Genomic DNA, 24093 nt, shown 5'->3' on the forward strand with positions numbered 1-24093 from the left:
CCCAGCTGCCCCGGATGTGAGCAGATTCTTCACTTCCCTGACCTCAGCGCTCTCGCCGTCCCAACACCCCAGCTTCACAGGGCCAGTTGGACCTGGCCCCTGGCCTAGCAGGGGTGCCCCCCAGGGGGCCCCTGAGCCAGGACGGAGGCCGCCCCAGGCCCGGCAGCTCCGGACGAAGCAGCTGGAGTCCCCCGCCCCTGGCAAGAGGAGTAGGGGAGCAGCAGCGCAGACGCGAAGCCAGGAGGCTGGGCGGAGCGGCCTAGGAATTCCAGAGGGCGGGGCGCAGCCCAGACCAGGACCTGCGCACTCAACGGTGGGGCAGGAGGGGAGCGAGCGCCCTCTAACTAACCGAACAGTGCGTGGCAGACCCCACCTGGGTGGGCCGTGTAGCCCTGCCCCCACCCCAGTGTACCTCTCAGAACCCAGAGCTCCAGGGGACAGTCGCTTCCTGTTGGATCCCACCCAACGGCCACGGGTGACTGCCCACCGGTGGCCCCTCGCCCAGCCTGGCTCACCGGCGCAGTGTCTGCACCCAGGGTGCGGGGGCTCGGGCCTCCGCGCGCATGCTCTCAGAGGCCCACAGATTAGGCCTCCGCTGGTTGTGGGTCACTGCATGCCTTGCTGCACGGGAAGCAGAAGTGGGTGCCGTCGATCCGCTGAGAACGAGAAAGGAGCCAGCGGGGCAGTGTGGACCGCACCCTTGGGCTCCGCGTGGTGCCAGTGGCCTGGTGGGTTTCTTACTGGCAACCGTGGATCCCGGCCCTGCAGGTGCACCTGCCGCCTCCCGGGGAGGGGGCGGTCGGCCTGTAGAGGGCGCCCGTGAGCACCTCGCCCTCCGCCCTGCCCCATGGGCTCCCAGAGGCCTCTCTGCGGAAGGCAAGCGGACAGAACCACAGGACTCCGCAATCATCAATCGAGTTTAATGCGTCGCACAGAAGGGCTACACGGGCATATTTAAGACGAACACTCTTCTCTAGCCTGACTCTATCCACTGGACGGCCCTCCGGGGTCCGAGGAATCTAAGACTCAAGACACGCCAGCAGCGACCCCTCCCGGGTCCAGCCGCTCACACCCTCCCATTACATTGTTAAAAAAAACTCAATCCAATCCATCCAGGAAGAAAACAAACCCAAAGAAAGGAATCTGAGGACGTTTGCATCGCAAGCCGCGCGGCAGGTACTGCATAATCGGCGTCTCGAGTAACCAACATAGAAGACGTGTGTCCCGCAGTTCGCTCTGTTCATCGATAAAAGAATATAAAAATCTTGTTCAACCCAGTGTTACGTGTATTAAAATAGCTCTGTATCGTACAGCACAGTTTCTCCCGGAGTCGTGGAAGTGGCAGGAGGCCCCGCGGCCGCCTGTGGGGGCGGGGCCGGCCCCCTGCTCGGCACCTCTGCGCGCGCATGCGTGCGCCCGCACACGTGTGGTCCCTGCAACGCGGCACCGGGCGACGGGCTCGGGGGTGGGAGCCCCCGAGGCTCCCGGGTGCTTGTCTGTTGTGCTAAGTCCCTCGGGACTGGAGAAGCTGGTGGGGGTGAGGGGCGGGCAGAGCCCACCCCGGGGTGCAGGAGCGCTCTGAGACAGCGGGCGCCCCCTCTGCTCTCTAGGAGCCGGCAAGGAGGGGGGCTCTGTGGAGTCTCCAAGGTCTGAGCCCTCCCGAGGCCCCACCCCCTTCCCCGCCCGCCCCCGGGACGTCTCCAGCCCCGGCAGCCCCGGGAGGGCGCCCCCACTCGGACCTGGCCGCAGAGAGTGGCCGGCAGGCAGGGCGGCCAGCAGGCGTGCCCCCTTCACATTAAACATCCCACAATAAAAACACCGTACAAAAACGGAAGGTTATTTTTGGCATAGTGTCTGTACTGGCAAGAAACAGGGAGTGGAATACTTGATCGGCTCTTCGGAAGGAGAGAGTAAAAGGCTTCGGTCGCAGGTTGAACGATTCAACCGGAACCAGGGTGCCTGCCCCATGCCCCGCCGCACGGCTGCGCCTCCGTCTGGCCCGAAACTCCATGAGAAAAATACATCGACAGCAACGTGGATCCGAAGCACTAGCGAGAGGAAGGCGGTGCGCGGCCGGGGCGCCCCAGGACTCTGGGGACCGTGGCACTGGCAGGGAACGCAGGCCGCGCAGAGTTTCAAGTCAAACAGCTGCGATTTTAACGCCAATAATACTGACCGGCAGGCCTGGGGTTCTGGGAAGGCACCCGTGGCCCAGGCCCAGGCGTGGGCCCCCTGCGGGGGAGGGGCCGGAGTCCTACCTAGATTCCTACCCACTTCTGCCCCACTACCTGCACTACTCAGCTACGTCTGCATCCCGGCTCCCTCCCTGCAGGACGCTGGACAGGTGCCGGCCCCTCCGCACACTACACAAGGCCACAGGGACAGCTGGGCTAGAGGCCGGAGCGGACAGTGTGCACCACCTGGCTTCCGGGGGTCCTGCCTGCACCTGAAGGGGCAGGACTCCACCCCCACCCGCCCCGGCTGCAGGACCAGGACCCCCATCCAGCTCCACCTCCCTCTGGCCCCTGTCTCTCTCTGTCTGGTTTTATTTTTGTCTGAAAGTCAGAGTGTTTATGAATTAAGGCTGACGGAACCCGCGGGTCTTGTGAGCAGGGGGTCCCAGGGGCTCTCCACGGGCGTGAAGACGGGTCCCTCGGGGTCAGTTGTGCCCCTGGGGGTGCTGGAGGGCAGAGTGCATGGCTGCTGCTGAGGGCTTGGTCCAGGGCCCTGCCAGCAGCGGGGTGGGGCTGGTGGTCGTCATGGTGACCTGGAGCATCTGTTCACCCTGTATCAGTCTCAGGAGGGCCCGAAGACGGTCCAAGGACGACTGGGTGCCCCTCTGCCGGGCCAGCAGGCTTGTCTTCAGCTCCAGGCATTTCTGTGAGGGCGGAAGGGGGCCAGAGACAAGGGTCTTGGAATTCCACAGTGGGGGTGCCCCCAGCGGCCATCCCTCAGCCCTGTCCCCCAAAGCCCCTCCCTCCCATGGCAGAGGCCTGAAAGGACCAGCCAGAGGGACTCACTGAACCCGGGCAGTGGCAGTGAAAAATGTAATTAAACAGCAGCCAAACCCACAGGGGAAGTTTGTTTTAAATTTGGGGGTTGGGGGCCAGAAGCCTGACTGGTGTGGCTCAGTATATTGAGTGTGGGCCTGCGAACCAAAAGGTTGCCAGTTCCATTCCCAGTCAGGGCACACGCCTGGGTTGTGGGCCAGGTCCCCAGAGGCAACCACACATTGATGTGTGTGTGTGTGTGTGTGTGTGTGTGTGTGTCTCTCTCCCCTTCTCTTTCCCTCTCTCCTAAAGACAAATAAATAAAAATCTTTAAAAACAAATGGTGCCAGAAACGGTGTGGCTTGTGCAGAAGTGTGGGAACCCCCTGCTCACCGCCGCAACCCCCCCAACTGGCCACACCTGTCTCTCCTCCTCCGGCACGAGCTCCGAGCCAGATGACGCAGCCATGGCAGCTGTGCCAGACCTTGCAGGTCACCAGCCAGTGTCCGCTCTTTCTCCTGCAGGCTGTGTTCCTGCCTCTGCCTAGCCTTTCTATACAGAGCTAAGGACAGATGCATCGGGCTAAAGTTCATTTGGTGCTGGGGCCAACAGCGTAAAATCCCTAAGACTGTCCAGAACACTAAGACGGGAATAAACAGACAGCCTCATCACATTACATTGAAAGGGTTTCACCAGCCCTGGCTGGTGTGGCTGGGTGGGTGGAGCATCAGCTGGTGAACCTACATGTCCCAGTTCGATTCCCTGTCAGGGCACATGCCTGGGTTGCAGACCAGGCACCCAGTAGGGGGCGCATGAGAGACAACCACACATTGATGTTTCTCTCCCTTCCCCTCTCGAAAAATAAATAAATAAAGTCTTTAAAAAAAGTTTTACAGGGCCTGGCACTGCTGTTACTACATCAACATCATCAGCAGCAGCAGCAGCATCACCATCACCACCATCACCACGTCTCATTGGCATGCCACAGAGGAATCCTTATGGTCGCACCAGAGAGAGGAAACGGGTGCAGACACAGCCAGGGCTCGGCTGGCGCCACAGCCGAGAAGGAACCGAGCCACCAGCCAGTGAGCTCACTCACTCGACAACGCTGGTGGAGTGAGTCACAGGGCCGCACCCTCCGCCGACCTGCGGAGGGATACGGGCGAGTCCGCCTTCTCCTGGGGTCCCAGGAACCGGACGCCGGCGCTGCGCTCCAGACCCACACCGTGTGGTTCCAGGACGCACCCCCCGCCCCCAGCCCCAACCCCCACGCACCTTCACGGCCGAGGCCAGGCGCCGGTCCCGCTCCTCCAGCTGCCGGTGCTCGCTCTGCAGCTCCGTGCCCTTCTGCAGCAGCTTCTGCTTCTCCTCTTCTTTCACTAGAAACAGGGCCCGGCCGCGCCGAGAAGGGCAGGTCAGTGGCTCCTGCCGGACGCACGGGGACTGGGACGCCACCTCCCACGGTCACTGCCCTGCGCGCAGGACCAGTCCCAGGGCCCCTTCCAGAGTTCAGGCCCAGAGCGGCCTCCGATGGGCCCGAGGCGAGCCCGGAGGCCTGGAGGCGGGGCTAGAGAGAGGGGCGGGGCCGCTCCCGCTCCCTACCTGTCTTGTGGGTGACGTAGGAGCGCACGACGGCCAGCATCCCCGTCCAGGGCACACCTTCGTCCTTCTTTAAGGCCTGCGGGGCGGAGGGGAGATGGGCAAGCAGGCAGGTGGGGACCCGCCACGCCGGGTGTGTGTGTGTGTGTGTGTGTGCACATGCACACACGTGTGACCCTGGGAGAGGCTCGAGCTCCCCGAGCCACACCCTCCGCAGCTGTGACCAGGAATGGGGGCCGCCCTGGGGTTCCGGCTCAGAGGCTGCTGAGCGGGGCAGGGCCTGCTGACCACCAGGGCCTCCGACAGTGGCCGCTGCGAGCAGACTCGAATTCTTCTCCAACAAATGAATAAATGTCTGTCTTGTTCCCGTGTCCCGGGGACCTGAGAGCAGCCAGCGGCAAACGCAGGGGCCCAGGGAGGCCCCACCACCGTGCTGAAGTGGGAAGCCACCTCGCTCCCCCTGGGCACCCCTCAAAGAGCTGTGACCCCCGGGGAGTGACAATGCAGGGGCTGGCAGCCCCCTCAGCGACACACAGACCCCCACATCTCAGAACCCAGATGACAGAATGCTCCAGGTGGTGGTTTTTTGAAACAAAGAGAACCACCCTACGGTTTTACAAGAAGACGTTCCTTGGAAAACCGTCCTGTTAAAAAACCAGTCGATGCCCCTCACTGCCCAGCCGCAAACAAGGCTGCCCACTCGGACCCCTCGCCCGGGTTTTTCTTCTGCACACAGCTTTCCTTAGCTGGCAGCCACACTACATGGCAGCTATAAAGCCTGTTTTTAATTTTTATTTCTTTAAACTCAATTCCACATAGTGAACATGTCCCGAAGAACTGCAAACTCTTTGTGAAAAAATAATCCTTAAAACTTTATTTATTTATTTATTTTTAGAGAGGGAAAAAGAGAGGGAGAGAAACATCAATGTGTGGTTACCTCTCACGCGCCCCCTACTAGGGACCTGGCCCACAATCCAGGCACACGCCCTGACTGGGAATCGAACTGCCAACCCCCTGGTTCACAGGCTGGCACTCAACCCACTGAGCTACACTCGCCGGGGCAAAACCACCATTTTCAATGATCGCCTGTCTCAGCACAAGCCTTGGGATTTATTTCACCACCTTTGACTGCTGGGGAGCTCATCTCTCCCCCTTCTATAAACAGAGGGGGGCTCCTTCATGCACGGGGTTTTGAATGTGTTTGGATTATACCCTCAGACTGCATTCCCCCAAGCAAGATTCTCGGCTGTGAGGTGCACACTTTTCCCTTAAATCCTACCAGGGGATTTGCTTACTGATCTTAGAAAGAGGGAGGGAGGGAGAGAGAGACACTGAGTGAGGGAGCAACATCGGTCGGTTGCCTCTTGCAGGAGGCCCGACTGGGCACTGAACCTGCAACCAAGGTATGTGCCCTGCCGGGGAATTGAACCCGTGACCTTTCCATTTAAGGGACGACACTCCGGCCGAGTCTCTCCACTAGACACTGGCAAGTGTCAGAGTGGCCGCCTCACCGCCTCGCCGCAGGAAGGGCGTGTGGCTGCTCTGGCTAATCTGAGAGCTTTTCATTCCCGCCATCGCTGCCTTGGTGGCTGGCGTCGCTGGTCCCCTCCGCCTGGGGGAGTCTGGTGCTCACGGCGCAGCCCCTCGGGCGGGCACGGCTGCGCTGGGTCCACAGCAGCCAGCGGTCTCCAACCCGCACTGTCTGAGCACCCTGATGGGGGGCTCCCCCTGCACGGGACGGCCCCCACAACGGGTCACTCGGGGTGCAGAAGCCTGTCCTACAGCCGGCCCCTCTCGTCCGTCCCTGCCTCCGCAGGGGCCCCCACCCCCAGGCCGCACGGGAGCCCGTACCTTCTGCTGGCACTTGGGGCACAGCCACACGCCCTTGGGTGCCGTCTTGAGGGGCGGGTCCAGGCAGCCGAGGTGGTAGGCCCCCGGGCAGGCGCCGCAGGGCTGCAGGTCGGTGCCGCGCTTGCAGGCGGCGCAGCGCTCATCGCGGCCGGTCTCGTGCTGCAGGACAAGGGCGCCGGGGGTGAGCGGTCCCCTCCCGGGCGGGCGGCTGCCACCCCAGCCGCGTGTCCCGGCAGCTCTGGGAGAGAGGGCTGGGCCCCAGCCTGACCGGGAGGGGCAGCAGGACTCCCGGGCACCCACAGGCACGCTTGCTAGTGTCACCGAGTGTTAGCAGCGGGCGGGGGTCGGTGCACCGCAGTCTAACCTGGCGTCTCCATCATCCTGGGGCGGGTGCTGCACTCCGTCCCCACGCCTGGCACCCGTGCGGATACCGGCCCCGTGGGAGGGGGGAGGGCTCACCAGACCAGGGCACACGGAGTGCCACCCGGAGAGGAACCTGGGGAGGGGTCGCCTTCCCTCTCCTCAGAGTGACCATCTGCAGAGTCATCCCCCTTGGGTTTGGTCTATACTCACACACCTCCAGGGACGGGGAGCTCACTACCTTTCAAGCCTCGGGGGGCAGCCCTGAGGGGGAGGAGCCTCCCGTGGCCTGCACAGTCTGCAGGACCTCCAGCCAACTGACGGAAACCCTTCTCCCTGCATGTCATGCCTGTTCCCCAGCCCCGTGTCTGCGTCTGCCCCTCAGGAACGGACCAGAGGACCCTCATGCGGGATGACCCAAGCCACCGTGACAAGAGATTCCAAGGCTGTCTCTGAAGGCGGCCTCGGAGACCCTGTCCCCCTCACCTCTAGTTTCTGTTCGAGGGCATAGCGAGGGTGACCCGCTGGCCCAAGGTGACACAGGGAGCTGGGGGTGGGGCCAAGGCCGGCCTCAGGGTCTCCTGCCCGGAACCCAGGCCCTGCAGCGCTGTGGGCTCTGCAGGCGTGGGCCTCGGGCTCGAGGTGGGTGCCACCCCCACACCTGCACGGGCTGGGCACAGGGTAGCTGTGGACCAGTATGGCCAGGCCTCCTGCCAGGGTTCACGCCCACCGCCGACTGTCTCTCAGCAGCGTGGCCGTCATGGGCACGTAGGGACCGGGCACCCCCAGAGTTAGGTCTGAACCCCGGTGAAGAGACACACTGAGTGAACTCTGAGCAGGACCCCCAAACGAGGTCGTGACCCATCTGTCTGGGAATGGGGGGGTGCACAGGCACGAGGGGCTGGGGCTCGCAGTGTCACAGGAAGGTGGGTGTGGGGGTCAAGACCCTGCAGACCACCGAGCCTCACCCCTCGAGGGGCGGGCAGTGAAGACCAGAGCGGGGCAGCTCTGCCCAGGGCCCCACAGTGAGGCCGGGCAGCACCAGGGAGAGTCCAGCCGGCACCCGGGGCATCGTGGCTCCCAGGGCCCCTGCACCCTCAGCGCCGGGCGGGGAGGCCCCAGTCTGCCCCGGGGAAGGCTGGGCCGGCTGAGCCCGGGTGCAAAGTGCGGCACCGGGGCCAGAGTCTCAAGGCCCTCTGCTCCACCCCAGGACGGGGTGGCCCCTGTCCCGTGCCAGGAGTGGCTCTCCCTGGATTGTGGGAAGCTCGACCCTCCCCCAGGTGTGAAGAGGGGACACGTACCTTCCAGCAGGGCTCCTCATTGGCTAGCACAGGGAGGAAGGGCGTAGAGAATGTTAGTGGGTGTCTGGGAGCACCGATGGGGACTGGAGTCCACGGGGCCCAGTGTGACCCGGTCCTCACCCAGGGCATGATGGGAGCGTCACAGGCCCCGGCGACAGCCAGTTCTCACCCATGGAGTGGTGGCAGCGAGGGTCTCTGGCCTGGTCACGGCCAGGACCCGCCCCGGCCCAGGCCCGTCGGGGCCCGAGTTCCCGAGGGACATGGCAGCAGTGAGCCAGGGGAGTGAACCGCCGTCACTCCCAGGAAAACAAGTGACTTATTTTCAGGTCTCTCTTTGGCTGTAACCCCCTCTCACGCTGGGAGGTGGTGCCCGACCCCGAGTTTCAGTTTGAGAGCTGACCGGCCCGCGATGGCGCCTCGCAGTGGGGAGGACGGTCCTATGCGCCCAGCACCCTGGAGTGCCATCTGCTCGGCCCCCATGCGGCTGCCCGAGCTCGGAGAGGCGGGTACCGCAGGGCTCACTCCGGATGGCAGCAAAGCGAGGCCAGAGGCGGTGTGGCAGGTGCGTGACGGGCCAGCATTACAGGGCCCCACGAAGAGCATGACACGCGTGCCCGGCCCTGGAGCCTGCTCGTCTCCCCTCGCTGCGAACAAAGGCCCCTCCTGGCCGCTGTGCCGGAGGACGCTGCACCTGTCAGGGGCTGTGTCCTCCGTGCGCACTGGGTTCCCGGGCCGGCGGCTCCCCCGGTGGGGCGGGGCTGGCGGAGGAGAGCGGAGCTGTGCATCCCGGGGGAGGGCCTCAGGCCGGGGCCCAGCACGCCAGTGCAGGGTGTGGGTGTACGCCCCGTTACCCAGAAGGACCCTGAGGCCCCGGGGGAAGGTCTGGCCCAGGCAGCACAGCTCTGACCGCTTGGGGAGTCAGAGGCAGGGCTGGGCCAAGGGTCCCGGACCCCCTCACGGTGCAGGGCGGGCCCAGGAGGATGCACCGAGAGCCGCCAGCCCAGCCAGCTGCCTGTGTGGATGGAGAAGGAGGGGTTCTCCAGGGCTCCTCCCGGCGCACTGCCTTCACCCTGGCCCAGCTCAGCCCTGGGAGGGCGGACCCTGCCCCAGTGGCGTTCAGCACCGAGGGGCAGCCTGAGCCCTGGGTGTGGCCCTGTGGGTGACCCCCATCGGCACCCCTGCTCAGAGCCCCAGTGCCTGCCCCTGCCAGGAGGGGGCCCTCCCCCCACCCCGGGCCTCCTCCCCGAAGCAGAGTGAGGCTGAGGAGGCCAGGGAGGGCCGGGAGCTCAGGCCCAGAGAGGACGGCCCCCGAAGCGCCCGCCCCAGAACAGCCCCGGCTGGGCAGCTTACCTCGTGCTGTGAGGAACAGGGGGTTGTTGAGATAGTTGGACGCCAGCCGCTTCCTCTGAAGGGGACAGAAAGCGAGACCAGACCACCCGTCGTGCGGAGCCTCCTCAGGCCACAGCCCCTGCCCGGGACACCCCTGGCCGGACGCCCACGGCCAGAGGCAGGAACAGGGCCAGAGGGGACGCAGGGCAGGGGAGTCCCATGGGTACGTGGCGGACCGCACTCGGGAGGGACAGGCTAGGACCCCGCACTGGGGCAAATTGGAAACAGGGTTGGCGTCTGGCTCCCGTGTCTCCTTCCTCAGCCGGCTCTGGGGTCCGTCCGGTGGGGAAACGAGGGGTGGTGCTAGCCAGCTCCGCAAACCCCACTTCCGCCACGTGGCCCAGGGACCTGGGTCCCTCCCCTCGCGGGTAGACGGAAGTTTCTGGTGCGCGCACTCCAGCAAAGTGGCTCTGCCCCTCAGGCCACACTGATGGCTTTGGCGGTGGCTGTCCAGAGACCGTTCTGGAGCTGTGTTGGGCTGGAGACCTGTCTCTCTGGGTACCCCTGGGCTGCGGTCAAGGCCGAGGGGGGACCCATGGAAGGGCCGCTCCTGAGGCTACTGTGTGGCCAAGGCTTAAGGGCCTGGAGCTTAGTGCCGGCTGCTGATGTGCTCCCCAGGTCACCTCCGGCCCCAGCCGGACGTCAGAGACCAGAGCAGAGGGGCAGCTCATCAGTGACCACAGCCAAGGGGGCGGGGATCTTATCCGACGGAGAGCCCGCCGTCCCCAGGCGCAGGGTGAGAAACAACTCGGTGGCATTCTTCCAGAGGGGACGCGGGCCCGGGGCTGCCCGTGCTCCCCGCTGAGGTCCCGCTCACAAGCTGCGGACTGGGGACGGCGGGCCCCAGCCGGCCAGCGCCCAGGAAAGCCAGCACAGCCGCTCCTGGACGCGCCTCGGGGCCCCGCAGAGCCTTGCCGGCCCCTGGCCGTGACGGCTGAGTCTGGAATGTGCAGTCGCTGGCCTCTGGGGACATCATTCCGCTTCAGAAGCCTGTCCCCCACTTTGGACTTTAAAGCCCTGAAAATCTGCTTCTAGTTTAGGGGACAATTCCTGGGTGCCGCTCCACAGTGGCTGGGACCGGGAGACAGGCCTGGCGATCGGGGGAGGGTCAGGAGCCCATGCCCCTCGCAGCCCGGCCACGCCCCCTCGCAGCCTGGCCACGCCCCCTCGCAGCCCGGCCACGCCCCCTGCCGCCGGGCCACGCCCGGTGCAGCTCACGGGAAGAGGTCGGCCGGCATTCTGTCCTCCCACCTAGGTCTGTCGGCTGATTCTGACCTCAGGAGTGATGAGGGCGTGGCTTACGGCCACCGCCCGGCTCCCGTGCAGGTAGGGCAGGGGAGGCTGGCCAGTGCCCCGCCCCCCCCCAGCCTCCCCGCCCCCGCGCAGCAGCGACGGGGCTCACCTCCGTCTCCAGGAGGCCGCTGTAGGCCGGGTTGGCTGTGCTTCTCCTCTTGCGCTCCTGGCGTTTGCTCTGGATCTCTGCAAGGCACACGAAGTGGCCGCTGGGTCCCTCCCGCCCCGGAGCCCGCACGCCTCCTCCACAAGCTCAGTCGCCACGGCCCCCTGCTGCCCCGCAGGCTCTGTCTGCGCAGCGTCCAGGCCTGCCGCGGCCTGGAGCAGGTGGGGTCAACAGGTCTCGCGGCCTCCGAGGCAGGACAGGCCTCCTGGGCTCAGGCTGGAGAACGGGGCGGCAGGCAGGGGGCAGCACTCGGAATCCAAGTGCCCACTCGCAGCTCCCTGTGCCCCTGGGCCTAGCCTGGGCTGTCTCTCCCGGGTCTCTCAGGCCGACAGGTGCCCATCGGTCAGACACTGGCCTGGCTGGGCCGTGGAGTGAGGCTCAGGGCTGCTGGGGGACCGGGGTCCCCGAAACCCCAGACACAGAGACACCAAGAGGGGTGGTGTGGCGTGTGCCCCCACAGGGACAGTGACCGAGTGTCCTCTCCCCCATCTCACTCTCCCCCTCGGCTCTGACTGCGAGAGGGACTTGAGTGCGGCCGCGCTGACACCAGCCTCCAGCCCTGCCTCTGGGTCCCCACGGGCCCTTTCGCACCCTCTTGTGTTCCTGGTGCGCGCCCTGCGGCACCTGGGGCCTTCCGTGGAAGGGGGCGGGGCCCCGGCGCCTGGCCCTCAGCGCTCCACCCTGCGGCCTCGCCCCGGGGGGCAGGGACCCACAGGGTCCCTCCGCCGAGACCAGGAAGCGCCACATGGGGTTTTGTGCGGACGGCTGCCAGGGAGAGCGGGCAAGGTCTGCCTCGGGGGTGACCCCTCGGCGGGCACCCCGGCAGGCCTCCCAGGAGCCAGCTCATGCTCGGGCGCCGCCATCTGACCCAGGGGATCGGGGACCCGCTGCTTCTACTCAGGGGCCCGAGTACGGCCCGCCCTGCCCATCATCCGGGCCAGCCCCGGCCCCGCCCACGCCGCGGGGACCTTACCTTCCAAGTGCTCCGTGGTGACCAGGCCTAGCGCCACCATGAAGGCGATTTTCTGGGGGGAGGAAGCAGAGGAGTGTGAGCGCGGCCCTCCTCCCGCATGCGCTCACTCGGCAAACTCCGGCCGAGTGCCCGCTCCTGGAGCTTCCTTATCGATGTTGGGGTCCCCTGGTCTTAACCTAAGGGTCTCTCCCTGGTCCCAGGACCCCCTCCGAGGTCCCACCGTACATCACGCCGCCTCAGCTCCCCTGGGCGCCGACCGTTCCTCAGAACTTCCTTGTCTGGGCGACCTTGGCAATGGGGCGGAGGGCCGGGCGGGGATTCTGGGAGATGCCCCTCCCCTGGGGTTCCTCAGGTCTTTTTCTCAGGGTCACAGTGGGGTCACGGGTCTGGGGGGGACACAGCGGGCAAGCGCCCTCTCGTCACATCCTGTCGGGCACGTGCTGTCCACGTGACCGCTCACTGTGACCCTGACCTTGACTTCCCCTCCCTGGCGGTGTCTCGGAGAGGAAGAAGTCCCTGTGCACGGCCCACGCTTACGGAGCTGGGGCCACGTGCACGTTACACCGCGTGTGACGTGTGTGTGGTGGGGCTCGTCACTGTCCCCCCGGGCGGCGCCTGGAGTTTCGAACCTCGGCCAGAGGCCGTGAGGTGACAGAGCACGTTCACTGCGTCTCGCTTCAGCCCCCCGTTTCCCGTTCTACCTGCAGAGCTTTGACCCGCTGGCGTTCACCTGCAGTCACAGACTGACTGGCCCTACGTACTGGGGTGACGTTAACACCCCTCACAACCCAGGGCACCACGACGGCTCTAAAACACCGAATTCCCCACCCGGACCACGGCGCGCCTTGATTCCGTTTCCTCTGCTCTTCAGGGATTTAGACTCTCAGGTGGGCGCAGAAGTTCGTGCGACGATCCCTCCGAGGCCCTGGGCCTTCCTGCCGCTCTGTCCCGGGGGCCGTCCACTCGGCCCCTCCCGGGGGCCAGGCCCCGCCACGCCCGCTCGCCCACACCCCACCCGCTGCCACGCCGCAGTCTCTCCCGGTCCGAGGGAGATTTCACGGATCCTCCGGGGCTTCCTGCACTTTCAAACAGTGACCGTTCATCCCCCTTTCTAATTCTCACTTCTGCGCTGTTACAAACACTTCTCCTCACGTTGTCAGCTGTGAATGACACTCTCTGGTTCGTGTGAAGTCCCAACTACGACCCGAGCCCACGGGACGGCTCAGTCCGCCCCTGCCCCCCACTGCGCTCAGCTGGGCCTGTGACCCGCCACCGGAGGAGCAGGTGATGTCCACACTGTCCCGACATGCTCCTCCTGCCTCGGGTTCGCTCTGCAGTGAATCTCGGTGGGGGGGGGTGCCTGCCTCAGTCCGGGAGCCAGAGCGGCCCCAGCGGGCTCACGGCCGACTGCGCTGGGCCTGCAGTAGTGCTCTCCCGCCAACGGCTCCGGGGAGTCCCTCGCAGACTTAAAACTTCCCTGTGGCCTTTCACCTGGAAGGCCAGCTCGGCTGGTGGACAAAGCATCCTCAGCTCCTTCTGTCCTCGGGATCCTGCCGCGGTGGCCGGGCTGTGGTCTCGAGCTCAGTGCTGCGTGGACAGGGCAGAAGCCGGTCTGACCATCCTCCCCCCAAAGTCTCTGGGTCGCTTCCGCCTGGGCGCCCAGCAGACCCCTGTGCTTCTGTGGAAAGGCAGTGACTTTCTGGGTGGCGTCTCCCGGTTGACCGGTCATTTCTGCTGCTGCTCAGTGTGTTTGCTCAATGTGTAAGTTCAAGTCCTCTTGACTTCAGTAAACCTTGCTTGGGTTACATTTAAAAGACACCGAAGCATCACCACACCCAGGAAGGTGGGCCATACCATCAGATCCTGTAAGGTGCGTGCCCAGCTCAGTGCGAGACTAATGGGTACCCATCGGGCTGCAGTGAGGTGGCTCCTGGTGTCAGTGTCACTCCCGGGCCCTGTGGCTGAGTGGATGGCAGCGGGGCCTCCGGGCATCCCCGGGACTGGAAGGCTGGGATGGGGACACCGAAAGGCCTGTGCTCCTGCCTCCTGGCTCCCCGCTCAGGAGCTCACGCTCACCTGAGGACAGGTAACCGGTAGGTCACAGTGGCCAACAGCTGCCCTGGTGTGGCCTCACTCACACTGGGGGACCGCGGGCGGCTGTATTCACTGTTCTCCGTCACCCCGGTGTCCACGCCGGCCTCCGGTGATCTGCCGGTTGCACCCTCTCTGCCGTCTTTTGCATCACGGTCTAACTCTCCTTTGGTTCTGCGTGCTTTGCTCACCTCTGCCTCCTTGGTGTCGCGCTGTGTCCACGGCACACTCGGCTCATCCGGCTACGTACGTGCTCCTGTGTTACTTCTTCCTGAGTCATTCCGGCGCGGGTCTCACGGTCTCCTGCACTTTGGCCACTGAGCCGGCCCTCCCCTAAACCCTTGTGTTCCACGAGTCGCCCCCTTCCCAGTGGTGGCTCACCTGCGTTTTCAGCTGGTCATCCCCCCTTCCACCCCCTTTCCTGTCTTCTTAAAAACACAGTCCCACACCCACCTCCTTTTCCTCCGCTGATGTGGAAATTATAGGTGGCATTTTATTATTTTTAGAGATTAGCCTAGATGTTTGAAGGGCATGTTCTTTTTTTTTAAGATTTCATTTACTTATTTTAGAGAGAGGAGAAGGAAAGGAGGAAGAGGGGGAGAGAAACATTGATGTGTGAGAGACACATTGATCGGTTGCCTCTCACATACCCCAACTGGGGACCCAGCCTGCAACCCAGGCCCATGCCCTGACTGGGAATAGAACCGGCAGCCTTTTGATTCTCAGGTGGGTATTCAATCCACGGGGCCACGCCCTCCAGGGCTCATGTTTTAACTGCACGGTTTTCTAACCAAGTCTCAGGTTATTGAATGTTTGTATCTTCCCCCAGCACAACACTAACCCTAGCAGGCTCTAGTGCCCTCCGAACATCACCAACCGACTTGCTGCTGTCACCCAGGACTCCCCGTCCACCTGCTCTGGAACACGAGGCAGGGGACCATCGCAGGCTCGGCCTGCGTGTGGCAGCCGCCGCCACTAACGACGGCCGTGCCGGCTGCGGCTTCTCACACCCGCCTCTGGGCTCCCTGGCTCCCCACCAAAGCCCGGCCCTTTTCATGGACGGTTTGTGGGGGACACAAATCTCAGTCTCCCTACGTCTAAAATGTCTCTCCTTCGCCCTGGCTCTGGAAAAAACGATCTCAGCGTCTGGGAATCCCTGAGTGTGCAGTCACCCTCTCTCAGAGGGTCGCCCCCTGGTGGTGACCTGTGCCTCTGCACCAGCAATTTTCACAACCTCTCCTTTTTCTCTCTGGACACAGAAGCCTAGCCTTCTAGGTTTATTCTCAGTCAGCTGCCCGGCGGGTGGAGATGACGTCTGATCTAAAGACCCCCACCAGCCCTGGCTGGCGTAGCTCAGTGGATGGAGCGCGGGCTGCAAACCAAAGTGTCGCAGGTTCGATTCCCAGTCAGGGCACATGCCTGGGTTGCAGGCCATGACCCCCAGCAACCGCACATTGATGTTTCTCTCTCTCTCTCTCTCTCTATCCCCCCCTAAAAATAAATAAAATATTTTTTAAAAAAAGACCCCCACCGATGCTCCTCAGTCCCAGGACGCTTTTCGGCTCCGTTCTCGGATCACCATGGCTCCCCGTTCCCTCCCCCTGTGCTCCCACGCGGTGGAGCTGAGGCCTCTCCGCCCTGCGGCTTCTCGCCTGCTCTCACACGCAAACTACCCTTGAACTTGGCATCTCTGCGGGGCCCGCGGCACCACTCCCGGGGCACTTGCTGCCTCCTCGCTCATCCCGTGTAGTAGGGAGGTTTCCTCATTTCCACTCACCGCCACGTGGTTCGCTGGCGGGTTCTCAAATAACTTTCATATTCGCCGGTTCCTGTTTGATTTCAGGATCTTCTGCTTCATTGTTCCTTGTGGGTATCGTTCCCTTTTCTGAACGTCTTTGAGGACCCCAAACACCCTCACTTAAACAGTCGCTGTGAGAGTATTCCACCAAATCAGCTCCGTCGAGAGTGCATGAATCCAGGTTCCAGTGCTGGTTTTCATGGGTCGTTGTTCCCAGCATCAGATCACTTCACACGTTTGGGGTTCTGTCCACAGACTCGTCTGGGGCACAGCTTTTTTTTCCTGTTTATTTATTTATTTTTTTGCATATTCTCCCTGCTGCTTAGCCTTCCCTTACAACAAGTTTGCAACAGCCTCACCACCTGCCCCCTCCCTGCACCACAGGTGCAGAGTGACTCCCAACACTCAGAGAAGCCGGGTTCCGCTCCTCTCTAGCCCAAGTAGCTTTGGGGACCCACTGCCCGTGTGTGCTGCCCCTCCTGGCCCCCCGCCCCGACTCTGGGCCTGGGGCCCAGCACCAGTCCTGCTCCCCACGGCTATTCCAGACACAGCGGCACACGGCCCTACCTTTGCCCTGCCTGTGCACCCCCTGCTGCTCTGGTGGGTCTGCAGCAGACAGACCTGAGAGTCACCCCGAGATGGGATGTGCTTTGGGGGGTTCCGAGAGGGGGCTGAGTTGGTTATTTCTGAATTGTGGGAGGACCCTTCCAGCTGCAGAGTGGACAGAGGGGGGAGGGACCCCGTCTGGGACTGGAAGACAAGGGCCTAGTGGCAGACGAGGCGGGGACAGGGCGCTGGCAGCAGGGACACGTGCAGGGAGGGAGCAACTGCGTGCACAGGTCTGGCCCCGAGAGGCAGTGGGGCGGGGGCCTTGGACAGGCCCGTATGGGGCTGCAGCCCCCCAGACCCCGCTCCAGCCGGCTCTCTGCCAGCACATGGTGGTCTGAGGGCGGCCAGCTCCGTCAGGCGCCACTGAGGCCAGGACAACAGGAGGCCCGGACAATGCCGCAGCTGTCGTGAAGAAGCCCAGGCCTGGGACAGGAAGGAGCAGAGACAGCCCAGGCCAGGGCCCTCGCGCACGGCCAGCCTCAGTGGGCCTCACCGACCAAATGGACGCACAGCTCCCCGGCCCAGCTCTGGGGCAGAGCCGCCGTGAGGACGTGGGGAGAAGGAGCAGACGCACGTGAGCTCTGAGGCCTCCGCTGTGTGATTTGGGGTGACTGCCCGCGTCCTTGCCACACCTCGGGTGGGCACCGTCCCCTCCTGGGCCCGAGCGTCAGCTGCCTGCCCACCTCCCAGGGCCCCACCCTGGGGCGCAGCAGACGCCCAGCGTGCGGACGCATGTCACAAGCTGCAGAGGGTCACAGACACAAGCAGCCCCACCACGGACCCTGGGCCGCCCTGCCTCTGCTTTCACACAGCAGGAAGCCCTGGGCACCCCCGAGACGGAGCGGGGACGCCCCGAGAACGCCGGGGTCCGACGGCGGCCAGACTGCGTGGCCCCGACCGTCCATGCCGAGTGCTTTCTCTGGGGCCCCTTCTCTGTCTACTTCCAGCCTGGTCATTCGAGCTGTGTCCTCATGAACACGCAGCCCATCACCATGGCAGCCAGGAGGCGCCGTGGGGCTGCAGGGAGACTGGAGACGGGGTTCCTGGCCCCAAGTTCCCAGAACGACCAGGACGGAGGCCTCTGGCTGCTCTGAGCCTGGGGTGCACACGCATGCCCCGCGGCAGGGAACATGAGCCCATCCCACGCGTGGCTGTGTGGGGTCAACGGACTAGCCACGCACACGTGTGTCCCGCACGCGCCCGGTGCAGCCTGGGAGTGTGAGGATGGGCCCGGGCCCCTGGGTGCGGGGTTGTGTGGGGCCACGTGGCGTGTGTCCTTCAGGAGTGAGTGGCGCAATCTCAGCCATGAAAAGGGTCCTTCGGAGAAGGCCTTGACCTTGATCACAGGAAGAGCAGCACATACCTGCAATCAGCACTAATTACTGCGTGACTGATGTCCAAAATGATACCCACTCAGTTCCGGGGAAAAAGAACTTGCAGTGGATGTAAACAACGGGAAAAGGACAAACACAACAAGGAAGCAGGGAGGAGGGGGAACAAACTTAGGAACGCCAGTCAAAGGCAGGCGGGCGGGGTCCAGCCTCACGCGGCCGGTCAGGGGCCATCTGCGATGATTCAGGGCAGGGCACAGCCGGCCAGGAGCTCCCTGGCAGCCAGAGCAAAGAGGGTTACTGGAGCAGTCCCAGGGTCCCAGGGTCCCATGACCCCGACCCTCAGGAATCTCGTGGAAGTGCAGGGGCCCTAAAGGGTGGGGGGGACCCCCCCACATGGATGATCAGGATGCGGAGGAAAGGCTGGAGCGGCCCGTGGGGAAACCAGGGAGCGAGGGGAGCCCGGGGTAGCGGCCGGCCGCTCCCTGACCATCCGAGCAGCTCAGCCCGGCCCCACTTTGCACGAGCGAAGGTGGAGGTGGCCAGTGGGGCTCAGGGCTTGGGATGCCTGGGGTAGCCCCCACCTCTGCCGGGCACTGCTTCTGAGCCTCAGTTTCCCTCTCTGCACACGAGGCCAACAGTCTCCCGCGACAGGCCGCCCCCGGTGAGGACTGAGCCTGACCCACGTGGAGCTCCCCCAGGCTGGCAGCGGGTGCTCTCAGAGGCACCCCAGAGCCACAGCAATGTCCTTCCTGTGACGCCCAAGTGTCCTCTGCCTGTCCCTGCTCGGCTGCAGTACCGCCGGGCGGCCACCGGGCGGGCCCCGACGGCTGGTGGCACTGGGAGCTCAGCAGCCACCAACCCGAGGCCGCCTGCACAGCTGGGCCTTCGGGACACCAACCACCGTCCCTTTGCTGAACGCCCGAGTCCCGCCCAACGCCCAGCTCCCGATGGGATCCTGGGGCAGCGTTCTGGAGCTGCTGCCGCCGCTGCTCTGGCCTCCCAGGCGCTTAACCTGGACTGTTCATGAACGGGTGCTGAAGGCCACCGCCACTGCTCCGAGTCCTCTTTAAAAAAGCAACTTCCAACTTCCAACCCAGACTGGTGTGGCTCAGTGAAAGGTCGCCAGTTCGATCCCAGCCCAGGGCACGGGCCTGGAGTGTGGGCCAGGTCCCCAGCTGGGGGCGTGTGAGAGCCCACTGACAGATGTTTCTCCCTTTCCCCTCCCTCCCCTCTCTAAAATAAATACACAAAACCTTTAAAAAAATTAACAAATTTAAAATAAACTTTGATGCGGACTTTTATACCGGAGTGCACTGTAAGTTCTATTTACACCATTACACAGAGGGATGCTAATGATGCAGTTGGATGTAATTATACTAATTGCACAAGCGCACGGTAATTGATGAGGGTAACGAGAGCACGAAGACTCCACCCAGGAAGCCCTCCTGAAGGTTAAGGGTGTGACAGGACCCCACGGGGGACAGAGGGGTGCTCGTGGGGGCCCTGGGCTTTGAGCCAGCCCCGGGCCTCACCGTGCACACAGTAGGTGCTCACACACTCCCATGGAACCATCTTAAGACAGAACTGTGCCCAGGGCCACTGGGGACACTGGGCTCCACGCCGGCCTCGGGGAGGGGTGACTCCGAGAACCCCAGCGGACTTTGGGGGCCCTCAGAGGACAGCGGCCAAGTCACTGCACTGCTCAGAGCTGTCCCACGGCTCCCGACTCCCGAGGGGGGGGACCGTCACTGGGGCGACCTGGTGCCCCACCCGGGACGGCCCAATGCAGTCGCTGCCCCCACGCCTCCAGCAGGGCACGTAGTTGCCCCCCCGCCCCGGGAGGCACAGCGGGAGCCCTTCCCTCCTCCCTCCTGCGGTGGAGGTGGGGGACGGGTGCTAGGGCAGTTTCTGGAAAGTACCATGCATTCCTTCAGGAGACATCCACACCACCCCCCATCAGCCCCGAGCAGGAGCGGACTTCTGGGGCACTCAGGGCCCTGTCCGGCCGCCGTCAGGTGCCCAGGGCTGGCGGGGGCAGGGAGAGCCAGGCCGCTTCAGGGCCACGGGCTTCCGGAGCACCTTGTTCCTGGGCCCAGGGCTCCAGGACCTGCGTGAGCCAGGCAGGGATAGGCGGGCCTCGGCCGGGCTGCGGGGGGTAGCTGACCGCCCACAGCGCCCCAGGCACTGCCATCTCCCATGTCACAGACAGGACAAGGGCCCATCTGCCCACCTAGCACACCCCGAGACCTGGGCAGCTCCAGGACCTACACTGGGGGGGAGGCCTGGCTGCAGAGCTGCTGCAGGGCACCACGCCCACTGCCACTCAGTCGCCGGTCTGCGCACCGAATCGGCTGAGACCAGGGCCGTGGGCGAGTCCCCACTCCGAGCGCCTGCCGCACGGGGCTGCGCCTGCACCTGCCTGCTGACTCCATGCAAGGCCCGCCCCCGGACCTGCCCCCGGCCCCCGGACCTGCCCGAGGCCCCAGGACTGCACACAGCCCCCAGACCTGCCCGCGGCCCCCCGGGGACCGCAGCTGCCCCACCTCAGGGTTCTCCTGGCTGGGCGGCGGCCGGTCCTCCTCCTCCTCGGCGGCCCGCGCTCCCTGAGACAGCTCCTGCGTGGGCGGCCGCGAACCCGCCGTGCCCTCGGGCTGCAGCTGCACTTGAGGCTGGATGAGGATGACCTGGAAGATGGGGCGAGGGGTGAAGGGGGGCGGGGGCGGGAGCGGGGAGCGGGGCCGGGAGCTGGGAGGGTCCAGGGTGGGCAGGCCTCACAGAGCCCAGGTGAGGCTGGGCGGCGGCTCTGGAGGAGTGGGCGCCCCCCCGCCCCGAGTGGCAGGGTCCCAGGGGCACGAGGCGGCTGGCTCTGACCCTCCTGTCCAAGGGGAGGGCTCATGCCTCCGACAGCCCTTCCCCCCCAGGGCGGCCTGCCCTAGAGACCGGCCCAGGTCAGCCCTGTGCTGCCGCTTTCCAGCCGTGGGGGCTCGGGGAGGTTCCTCTGCCTCTCTCCCCGGCTTCCTCGCAACCCCTACCCCAGGAGGCTGTTCCCTTCCGGGCAGCAGGGACAAGAGACGTTAGTTTCTTTATCCCAGCTCCAATGCAGGTAAACTGAGGCTGAGGGGGAGCAGAGGGGCGGGGACCCTTCCCTGGCTGTCCGTCCCGGTGGCATTCCCTGGCCGCCCTCTCCCCCGCTGCCCCTTGGCCCCAGGTCACTGGTTCTGAGGTGCTCACACCTGGCCGGGGGTGGGGGTGCAGGTAGGAATGGCGGAGTTTCTCCCCCTCTGAGGAGCCCTGTGGAGCCCAGGGGTGGGTGGGGTGTGGGGAGGGAGGAGGCAGGCCGCAGACCCACACAGAACCACCCAGGGCAGCCCCGCGTGGGCCAGCCCTCCGCAGGGTCCGGGGCCACCACTGGCTCTGACCGGAGGAGGGTCAGAGGCGGGAAAGCCCGACACGGACTTCCGAGGCCCGGCCCGTGGCCCGGGCCACAGCCCCTTCCACGCGGGGCTCGGCTGTCTGGCTGATTCATTAGTTTTCAGACGGGGACTGGGAAAGAATCGCTATCTTTCACGAGTCCCGGGACAGGAGCTCCTGGGCCTGAGCCAGGAATAAACTTGAACTTGTATCCCACCCCACCCGCCCCCAGGACGTGAGGACACTGTCGGGCCAATCTGTGAGCCCCGCACGCGCAGGGAAGATGCATCCTGGGAGGTTTTTTCTGCTGGCTTAAGGGAAGGCCCCTTGCTCTTCTTCGTGCCCCAGGCGCTCCGCGTGGGAAACAATGCCCCGTTCTGCCGTATTCACGGGGAGGAAAGCAGTGAGGTCCCCAGTAGAGAAAAGGGCAAAGAATGTCCTCAGACAAGTCACACGGAAGGAGCCGGAATTCTTGCCAAATACAGAGAAAACATCCAAGCCTAACAATCACCTAGCAATGCAACTCGCAGTAGCGAGTGTCCGTCTGCCCCGATTAGACGGTGAGAAGCGGGAGCGGGCGAGGCTGCGGTGACACGGGCACACTCCCCCAGCACACACCTGTGACGTCTCCACGCGGTCCCCGCCATCTGACCAGAGCCCTCCGGCCACAGCTCCCTGGGGGACCCGTCTCCCCAGGGGCGTGGCCCACCAGGGCGGGGTCACGGAAGCCTAACACTCGTTGCACGAGACACCAGGTGCAACGACACTGGTGGCAGGAAAGGGGAGTGGATGGGACACTGGCCACACATAGGAGGGGGCGGCCTGGCGGACCCCAAACTGGGAACAGGGAAAGAGGCCAAAGAGAGAAAACTGTGTCTTCCATGCAGTCCCGAGGGCCCGCAAAAGCACAGAGAGAAGGAGCTCGGAGGGGAACTGGGAAATGGTCTAAGTTTTGGTTTTAAATCTTGGCACCGAATCTGAGGTTTTCCCGTGCAGACACTGGGGTCCGGAAAGGCCCCGGCCGCCTAGCTGCACGGCAGAGAGCCGGCGCGGCTCTCGCCACACACTTTAGTGTTTGAGCTACTCACTCCGGGGAGCGAAGCGATTCGGTCAGGGGCCAGCCGCTCCTGCCCGGCTGGAGGGCGTCCGCTCAGCCGCACGTCCGTTCAATCCTACCGCCAGGGCGGCGCCCTCCCCCCTTCCCGCCCCGCCCACCCAAGCTGCTCCCGGATCCTCCCCCCCCCCAACCCGCATCCGGCCACTCCCTCTGTCCCCGGCCTCCTCCGTCGGGCCCCGCTCGGACAGCGCCGCCGTGTGGGCGGGCCCACCCCGGCCGGCCTGCCCGGGGGCCCGTCCTCACCTTGCTGTCGGCGCTGAGGAGGAGGGGCTGGACTTTGACGCTGTCGCCAACCGCAGGCACGGCGTTGCTGGGGGCGACGGCGGCGGCATGGCTGGGGGCGGTGGAGACGAGGGCGTAGGCCACTCCGGCGCCGCTCAGAGGAGAGGCGACAGCGGCCGGCTCGGCCAGGGCCTGCGGCTGGCTGCCGGGCGTCGGCACATGGCTCACGGTGTTGTTGGCGGTGGGGAGGGCTGGGCTGGGGTTCTTGACGCGGACCACGGTGGTCTTCTGCAACGTGGGGGGCTGCTTGGGGGGCCGGTCCCGGCCCGGGGTGACGGGGAGGCTGTCTGGAATCAGAGTCTTTGGCCTAACCTGGGGGAGGGACAGCTGCATGGTCAGGCAGACACACGGCGGGGGAGGACAGGCAGAGCAAACAGGCAGCCCTGGGCAGACCCAGGACTCAGGGGTGCAGCATGGCACCGACGGACCTGGCTCGGGGACCGCCCACATCAGAGACGAGGGGGAGAGAGCAGAGAAGCCAGGGGGCCCGCCACGGCCGCCCGAGTCCTGGGCCAGCACGGATTGGCCCGAGGCCCAGGAGGAGCCACTCTGGGCCCGAGCCCCTCCCAGCCCAAGGCGGGCACGACGGTGCAGACCAGGGCAGGAGGCCGGGGGAGCAGAGGGACCTGCCGCAGGCACGGGCCGCAGCAGCACCCTGTCCGCATCGGCTGCAAAGCAGCAGGGCTCCCTCTGACACCCCACGGGCACCGCGTGTGGGGACGGCCAGCAGATGGTGGCCTCCGCCAGCTGTGGCTGCCGACGGTGACCGGCTCAGAGACTGTGGTCTCTGCCCCCAAAGTGGGCCAGCAGACAGCGACCCCGCTTTGACCTCCAGCTCACGTCAAGGGAGGGCTGTGCTGTGCCCTGCCTGGCTCCCCGGCCTGCTGGGTTTGCCCACGGGCTCTGGTCTGCACCGCCAGCTACTACCAGCCAACCCAGACCCGCACGTGGGCGGGCAGCCCCCAGACCGAGTGTCAGCTCGGCCGGGGGCTCCGTGCTGGGCTCAAAGGCTGATGCGTCTCGGTATTTTCTGTTCTATTCCAGCCAGCCTAGTTTATCCCATTAAAGACAGATCCTGGTCGCTACCCGCTATACACTGACGTCCCGGTTCCTCCCCGGGAACAACTGGGTCTGGTCCGAATGCGTCTGCACAGCAGGTCTGGGCTCCCGCCCAGCTCCGTGTCTCCCCCAAACCTCAGTGCAGAGGGGGCTGGGGTGAGACACCACGGGGACGGGCAGACAGCTGGACCCCCCCCCCCCCCGCTGGGCCCACCCTCCCGGGCCGCTTACCTGAGGTAGCACTGCCGCTCCTTGCCCGGCCAACCTCTGCAAGGAGCTGACCTGAGGACCCGCGACAGGCACTGCGGTGATGGAGCCCAAGGCCTGGAAGACAGGGGGCGCCGCTGAGACGGGCTGCGGGGCGGGGGGCGCGAGCACTCCGCCAGCCCGGCTGCCCGGGGCCGGGGCGGGGAGACAGCGCACTGTCTGTCTGCTCCCTCCACTCTTCGTCACCAGGTCTTGGTCGTGAG

The 24093-nt window shown here is 64.9% G+C and overlaps 1 protein-coding gene across 3 annotated transcripts in view; it reads right to left on the reverse strand.

Moving 5' to 3' along the window:
• Window positions 1-902: 902 nt before the first annotated feature.
• Window positions 903-24093, reverse strand: part of PHF21B (PHD finger protein 21B) — a 60095-nt gene continuing 36904 nt past the window's right edge. For 2 of the 3 annotated variants that reach the window (XM_028532976.2, XM_028532977.2), the window contains exons 3-13: window positions 23855-23947; window positions 22526-22876; window positions 20298-20438; window positions 11923-11974; window positions 10893-10969; window positions 9452-9506; window positions 8102-8124; window positions 6441-6599; window positions 4593-4668; window positions 4266-4369; window positions 903-2878 (exon numbers count right to left, since the gene is read on the reverse strand). In XM_028532976.2, the coding sequence (XP_028388777.1) occupies window positions 2660-2878; window positions 4266-4369; window positions 4593-4668; window positions 6441-6599; window positions 8102-8124; window positions 9452-9506; window positions 10893-10969; window positions 11923-11974; window positions 20298-20438; window positions 22526-22876; window positions 23855-23947 (1350 nt within the window). In that variant the 3' untranslated portion in view covers window positions 903-2659. The remainder of the gene's footprint in view (window positions 2879-4265; window positions 4370-4592; window positions 4669-6440; window positions 6600-8101; window positions 8125-9451; window positions 9507-10892; window positions 10970-11922; window positions 11975-20297; window positions 20439-22525; window positions 22877-23854; window positions 23948-24093) is intronic. The other variant, XM_036019736.1, reaches the window with a different exon arrangement.

Source organism: Phyllostomus discolor, chromosome 2 (genome assembly GCF_004126475.2).
Source record: "Phyllostomus discolor isolate MPI-MPIP mPhyDis1 chromosome 2, mPhyDis1.pri.v3, whole genome shotgun sequence".
Classification (NCBI taxonomy): Eukaryota; Metazoa; Chordata; class Mammalia; order Chiroptera; family Phyllostomidae; genus Phyllostomus; species Phyllostomus discolor.